Source organism: Bombus impatiens, unplaced genomic scaffold (assembly GCF_000188095.3).
Source record: "Bombus impatiens unplaced genomic scaffold, BIMP_2.2 scf_0571, whole genome shotgun sequence".
NCBI classification, from domain to species: Eukaryota; Metazoa; Arthropoda; class Insecta; order Hymenoptera; family Apidae; genus Bombus; species Bombus impatiens.
In genome coordinates, this window is record NT_176990.1 from 230593 (window position 1) to 239007 (window position 8415).

General features: G+C 34.9%; 1 protein-coding gene across 1 annotated transcript; it reads left to right on the forward strand.

Moving 5' to 3' along the window:
• The first annotated feature begins 358 nt into the window (after positions 1-358).
• On the forward strand, positions 359-2667 carry LOC100740299 (UDP-glucuronosyltransferase 2B9-like). The gene is made up of 4 exons (XM_033322167.1): positions 359-854; positions 1397-1764; positions 2128-2347; positions 2436-2667. The coding sequence occupies exons 1-4, from the start codon at positions 374-376 to the stop codon at positions 2657-2659; spliced, it is 1293 nt and encodes a 430-aa protein (XP_033178058.1). The 5' UTR covers positions 359-373; the 3' UTR covers positions 2660-2667.
• The last annotated feature ends 5748 nt before the right edge of the window (positions 2668-8415 follow it).

Sequence of the window (8415 nt, forward strand, 5' to 3'; positions counted from 1 at the left end):
TTAATTTTTTAATATATGAAATATCGATAAATATATCGTACAATATATAATATACTAAATGGATATAGCATAAAAGCCCGCAATTTAATAATCATTGCTAAGATTTATATGATATGCATATGCAGTAAGATATAGATGTCAAAACAACAAATCCACTCCGCAAACATATGTTGTCATTACTCATAATAATAGTTAACTATACTAGCGATATGAGACTGTAATTCAGCGATGACGGGTACCATTTTAAAATTATAATGTATACCGATATCCTATCATTATTACATAGATTATGTAAAATGACGATAACCTGGAGGCGTCCCTTTTAGTAGACCTACAACCAGGACTTGCTTCAGTTTGTCTTGACACAAGGAATATGAAACACCACCTCTGTAGTCTGTTGTTCGTTGTGTGCGTCTTGTACATCGCGGAGCAATCGGAATGTTACAAGATTCTAGCCATCGTTCCGACACCATCTTACAGTCATCAAATACCGTACCGACGATTATGGCTGGAACTACACAAACGAGGTCACGAAGTTGTGCTAGTCACGGCGAACCCTATACCAAATATCAAATCACCGAATTTTACGCAAATCGATATTAGCCAATCTTACGGATCCATAAGGAGTTTAGATTTTGTTCAAATGCGATTTGAGGGAAAACGCTGGTTGCATATTGTGGAAGAAGAAATGTTGCCTATAGTCGAGGTTTTTGCGGAAACGGTGCTCAATTCTACAGAATTGCGGAAGCTGTATGCTGCAGACAGCAACGCAACGTTCGATGTCTATTTGACGGAATTCCTCTTCGCGCCCGCCACTTACGCTTTCGCACATCGATTCAATGTTCCTATAATAGGTACGCCTTTAACAATCATTTTTGTATTTATTAGTTTCGTTACCTTTATTACGAATATATATAGCGTGAAGCACCTGGCAACCTAATTCTTTTTGACGTAGAATGTTCCGAAGAATCAACATGTGTAAAAGGTCCTCCAAACGACCTTTATATGTCTTCTGACATTTGAAGTAATTAAATGAAAAGGGATTTCGAATGTGATTCATTTAGAAAATAACATTATAAATTAAAAAAGACATATCGTATTGTAGAACTAAACATACACCATTTTCAAAAATATAGTTACCGAATACACTTTCCACTTTTCCAAATCATTATAATTGAACTCATTATCATATCGTGATTAGATCGCGAACGTCTATGCATTTATTATAAATTTGAAGATGCAAAAATATGAATATACATTTGCATATTACCAAAGTAAACTATTTGTTGGAATATTAGTATCTCAAAAGAAACTATATTTAAGGTTACTTTTATTGTTAGTTTCTTTTAGATTAATAGATTAAGATCACCTCTAATTACGTTTTGCATGACCGTAGGGTTAAGTTCATTAGGGATACTTGCCGTTAACGAACACGCTCTTGGTGGATTGGTCCTCCCTTCTCACGAGTACACGTGGGAAATGGAAGACAACACAGGAACGAATCTACCGTTCTTGAAGAGACTGCGCAATTTCGTCAACATGTGGCGTAGCTTATATTACGTTTACCACGAGATCTTTCCTCAGCAACAGAAATTGGCAGAAAAATATTTTGGGCCTCTGCCACCAATGTTAGACGTATTGAAGAACGTTAGCATGCTTTTCATCAATCAGGCCGACGTTATGGCACCGGCTCGACCGAAACTAGCGAACGTAATCACGTTTACATCCTCCCACATAGAAAAAATTCCGAAAGTTCTGCCTAAGGTAGGGTTTATACAATAACATTTATGCGTACAAATTTATGCGTATATTGAATAAGGATTTATCTAGCACAAATACAATTTTATTACTCGTATGTTTAGTAAAATTATAAATGGTATAGGAAGGGTAACAACTAAACTGTATGTAACGATATGATGAATTGGATAAGATGCATTAGGTGGCTCTAGCTTTTTTACTATTGTTGAAGTTTTTTACTTGTAAATTAACTCATAAATTTTTCTAAACCGGCATTACAAAACTCATGAGTAATAACAGAACTAACTCCCCTTTAGTTATTATTTTTTATGTATAATCAACTCTCTTACACACATGTGTCTTTCATCAGGATGTTCTATTTTGTCACAGGACTTACAAGCATTTCTGGATGGCGCTACAAATGGGTTCATCTACTTCAGTCTTGGTAGTAACGCAAGAAGTGCAAGTTTACCACTGGAGATCCGACGCATGTTCTGCGATGTGTTCGCCAAGCTACCGTATAGAGTCGTCTGGAAATTCGAGGAGGATTTTCCCGGGAAACCTGATAATGTTTACATCGGAAAATGGCTACCACAACAAACCATTCTCGGTATGATCTTATTCTCAATAAAATATTTATACATCGCAGATACTATTCCTCGATAAAAAATGATCTAACGAATCATATTAATCTACAGCTCATCCGAACATTAAGCTGTTCATTTATCAAGGAGGCCTGCAGAGCAGCGAGGAGACCGTCCACTATGGAGTACCAGTTCTTGGTTTCGCAATTTTGGCCGATCAAGATTATCAAGTAGCCAGAATGGAAGCTCTGGGCATTGGAAAATATTTGGAAATTACAACCCTTAAGAAAGATGAACTTGAAAATGCTATTACAGAGCTTATAACTAACAAAAAGTAAGTATAATCCGACTTTTTTGCTATAATTGTGCTATTTTTGTTTAACACTAAAAGTACCAAGTCTGCAATTATATAATTGTGTTATTTTTGAGAGTTCGGCGCTAGAACTACCTAATCTATGAAAATGACGGACGAGTTTTAGAGTATTCGTTTTTGTAATAACACGATCCTTTTGGAAAAATTTGTTTGAATCCCAATTAATCAGAATTTTTGGAATAAAGATTCCTGTGTTCTAAAGTATTATTTCTGCAAGTTAATCGAGACTGTAGAATCATTCGAATAACGAAAGGAAAGCAATCAAGTTATTTTCATGTTGAAAAGTATTCAAAATGGAAAAAGAATTAATAGACTGAAATTTTGAAATTCTTTTAGCTGCTAGATTTTCTAATAAATCTTTCAATGACATTGTTCGATGTACTATGTGATGTGATTTTTGGTTGAATTTATTACGCTTGCTTTCAGATACAAAGAAAGGATACGTTACATCCGAAATGTCGTTCAGGATACACCGTACGATCCGGTAGAGCACCTCGCTTGGTGGACGGAGTACGCGATACGAACGAAAGGCGCCCCTCATCTTCACAGTAGTCTAGCTTTTCAGCCTTGGTATCAACGTTGCGATATGGACATTGTAGCGTTCTTAACGATTACAATTTTCTTGATCGCTTCAATTACGTTTTATTTAATTTCCAAGATTGTTGTCTACATTCATAAAAAAATCAAATCGACTGAAAAGCAAAAGATAAGCTAAGTATTTATGACGCAATTGATTGAAGAGAAGTACTTATAGCACAATTCAGTCCAAGTGACACAAGCGTTTAGCATCTCATTTCAACGAATGAATTTTATCTAGTTTCGTTAAAGAAATGATCATCCTGCGTTTTATAATTGGCGACTTATTCTGGTTACAAGACTAACGATTTTGATATGTATAGATATATATATACATACGTCTGTTGCGTTCCGGAAGTTATATCGTTTGTTTCCTAATTTATTGTTTTTAACTGTAACGCGTCTTTTGTTATCAAGAACGAAAACGAAATACTTTAAATCGTATATTATAAGGGATCAATCAGTATTGCTGGCAATATGTTGATCATATGATCAAATAGTACTTGTTAGTCGCAAATATGTAGCGATTTCGCCGATAAAATCTCCTCATCCTGCTCCGTTAAGCGAAGCAAAATGTTGACGATGATTGATATTGTAATTTTAAAAAATCGAAGGCGTCATGTAGTTATTCGAAGTAAATCCTTTTTAATTGATACAAAATTATGTAGAAAAAGTCATAAAGCCAAAGATGAATAGAATAATAATTAAAGTACATCTATTTAGGAAGACAATAATCTTTACAAACACTAATAAATATCATAATTTTTATACCAGCAAGTGATTCTTGCCATAATTTACCCTACGAGCTAATTATTATAGTAGCCCTTTACTTCCTACCAAATAATCAGTTTACTTAACATTAGAATTATGCTTATCAGACTTTTCATTTAGTGCAAAATGATCTTTGTCAAGCACTTTTTTTTACTGGCAAATACTTGTCAGCCGCCGTTCAGATGGCAAATAATCTTTGATGTTATATCTCTCTAGCCTGGCATATCGAACAATTTCTCCTATAATAACAAAAGATATGTACCCGAAAAGAATTTTGTAGTATTGTTACAAGTACTTAGCAAAGCTTCGGACAATTTATATTCACATGATATCTTCATATTCTATTCATAAAATATTGATAAAGTATCGTTATAAAAAATATAGAAGCAAAATTCCAATCATTAATTAAAATATTGTTCATATTTAATTTTTGCGTATTAAAATTAATATGGACAGAAATATCCTCAGAAATGGAAGAGATCCGTTATGTTCGGTTATGAGCGTTTATGATAAAAGTGAACGTGCATTAAAACCTGTTGCATACCAAGCTTTGCATTGAGATTTATGACAACACTGTAATAGTAGTCTGCGTTAACATTTTAATACTGTAAATCGGTAATAGAATGCAACTGTATATTTCTAATAATCTTTTTCGTGATGTTTATTATTTGCTGATTTGGTCGTTTTATGTTAATAAGTGATTTCTGCCGTTGCCATTTGTTACGTCGCGTAACACTCTACCTAGCCCAGGCCACACACCGCGGGCAACCAGATGTCTTCGGATACTCACTGCATACCCTCAATAGTCTCAAGTACCTTCCATAAATCTCAGGAATTTCCTAGTCGAGGTCCTTCAAACCAATCAAACGTCTGTTTCCGAAGCATTATTAATGACTATTGTCTACTACGGCTTGGCAAGGGAAAGTTAGTTTTTCTCGCGTATGATGCAACTTTCCTCCCACTAACCACTTTCTCTCGAGGGCGGTTAAGACCCTTCGTTTAACCAATTAACAACGAAGCTTATTTCCCTCACTCTCTTAGCCAAAATCGTCATCGACAAATCCGATGGTCCCGTGCGCTAGACACACCCATCCTTAGCTTTCCTCCGCCACAGCATCGTCACCGAACATCACTGATTTTACATCCTTCGAACGATCAACATCCTTCGACCGGGTATACACACCCGTAGATCAGTCACTCACTCATCTCGTACGTACGCACCAGCGTAACTGCCTTCGTTATAAGTTGTTGGAATAATCTTACTATACTGTGTCATATTCATTCAACCACCTCTGTTATCTTAACCGAAACAGAGGAACGACTACTTCGCGACGTCGATTAACCGAATCGCAGCGAGAATTTACGCCTCTCGCTGACACGTTTTCCTCGCGACCACGTCTCTCCGCGAACGGTAGTAACACCATTTGATCGATGAAATAGTATTGTGTACTAAGTATGATAGCGAGTTGTATGATTGCAACATGGTTATGCAATGTTATATTACATGACATGGAGATAGAGATTGTATCCTTAAAATTGATTTTCTATCTCGCTATTATATTCGTACAAGAGTTTTTTTATCGTGATATTTATCACACTTTTTCATGTTTCTAATCCGTATTGTATTTTCTATAGGAAAAGCAAACAAATAATGGTGAACGCTATAGGCAGCAAGAAGCTTATATTTTTCACGATTACTGTCAAAAATAGTCATGTATATATCCGCATTACGGATTGTAAACAATTTTTTACAAATCATCGAATTTCTGTGTTCTATCGATTTCTACAAACGCAATGCATTAAATTGTGTAACATATGAAATTTTGACAAATATGTTGTATAATATATAATATACTAAACAAATATTAATACAAATCTGTAATTTAATAAAAGGTCTATATGATATGTTTGATATGATATATTAGAACGTAGACGCCAAAACAATATATCCATCGCACACGTACATTGCACTTACATATAGCAATGGTTAATAGTACTAGCGGTATTCGACGGTAATTTAGAGATAACGGATACTATTTTAAAATTGCAGTACATACCGATATCGTATCATCAATGATAAATTGCGTAATATGACGATAGCTTGGAGATGTCCCTTTTAATAGACCCGTAAGCGGGATCAGCTTCAGTTTATCTTGATACGAGGAATATGAAGCACCACCTCTCTAGTCTGTTGTTCGTTCTGTGCGTCTTGGGCATCGCGAAGCAGTCGGAATGTTACAAGATTCTAGCCATCGTTCCGACACCATCCTACAGTCATCAAATACCGTACCGACGATTATGGCTAGAACTACACAAACGAGGTAACGAAGTTGTGCTAGCCACGTCGGACCCTATACCAAATATCAAATCACCGAATTTTACGCAAGTCGATATTAGCCAATCTTACGGAATCATAAAGAGCTTAGATTTTGTTCAAATGCGGTTTGAGGGAAAACGTTGGACCTATTTTGTCGAAGAAGAAATGTTGCCTATGAGCGAAATTTTTGCAGACTCTGTGCTCAATTCTACAGAACTGCGGAAGCTATATGCTCCAGACAGCAACGCAACGTTCGACGTCTTACTGACGGAGGTCCTATTTCTGCCATCCATTTACGCTTTCGCACATCGATTCAATGTTCCAATAATAGGTACGTCTTTAATATATAAGTATGTATTGGTTTTTCTACCTTTATTTCGTTTTGAAAATCACTAATATATAGTGTGAAGCACGTGGAACGTACCTCTTAATACTTTTCGACGTAGAATGTTCCGACATGTGTAAAATGGTCTTTGAATGACCTTTATATGTCTTCTTTGCATGCTCCTAAAAAGAACCAATTTTGTCAGATCATGCTGCAGAAACCATCCTAGTTCTATCTGAGATATTTTTTATTGAAATTCAACTGGTTTTAGTTATATAGTAGTAGTTTTAATAAAGAATCATACATTAACAGTATAATAGAACGTTCCATTATGCAACCTACTTTCTCAATTGCACTTGGTATATACACGCACACGCACACGCACACGCACACCAGATCTTCTATGAGAGTGTCAGGAACTTGCAATATAATCTATTGAGCAAACATACATCTAAATGGTCGTTAAAATTGAAACACATGTTCGCGTCAATAAGCGACAATATAAAGCGCCGTCCACCGAACAACGCAATGCCTAAGCGGCACCGAAATAGCATTCAAATATTCGAAACTATCACTCATTTTGCAGAAGTATCGAAATTTACTATTAAACGTATGGCTGTAATAGCATTGTTGCCTATTCGATAAGGAGGAAGGTAATAGAAAAAACAGGAAGAGAATGTACTAGGTACATAGAAGCTTGAAGCTAAGAAACAACCAAAATGAATTTCATTAACTATATGTATAAGCAGTTAATTAGGAACGAATGGTAATACCATCAATATTTTTCAATGTCAACGCTCCAATATCAGATATCATTTAAAAAAATAGAGAATGTTATCGAATACAAAAATTATAGCAGCAATAACATCCATAGAAATACTGACAGACTCCTTAACGTAAATGCAAGACCATAAAATTTTATATACAATATTTATAATTATATATAAAACAATTAAATGTATAAAATTAAATCAACTGAACTAACTGTCAAAATTGAAACTACTTAAATTAATAGTTTGAAAATTTGAAATAATTAGACTACGTAAATAAAACATTTCGATAAGATTACATGTAAGTGAGGTGGACATATCGGTGGCTATTTAATGCAATTCAGATGTTGCGCTGTCACGTAGGCAACGGCCTTCCACCGTACACGCTTTATGTTTATAGAAAATCTCATTTTAACTTGTTAACCGCGTCATCCCCCATCCAAAAATTTCTGCAATTGTGAACTCAAAATTTCATGATGGAAAGAAATCTATTTCAATTACGTCAGTTCTAGTGCTTGTAAATGTATGATATAATTTGGTTTTAACAAAAATGGAACTACATGCAAAGATAAAAGATATCTAAATAGACAAACTATAATATTGTTAGTGAATTATTTATTTTTCCCGGCTAATAAATTAGCGTGCAATAAATCAATCAGATTTGTAACAGTTTGAGAAGCATAATTCCTTTATTTATAGATCTATATTTTAATACCTGGATCCACTTCTATTAAAAATCAAACATATCATATATTCTAAGTGTTATTAGATAATAATTATAGAAACGTTTAGATAAGGAGTGATTTGATTAATAGATTAAAATTAACCCCCATTACATTTTGCATGACCGTAGGGATAAGTTCATTAGGATTGGCTGGCTTTAACGAACACGCTCTTGGTGGATTGATCCTACCATCTCACGAGTACACGTGGGAAATGGAAGACAACACGGGTACGAATCT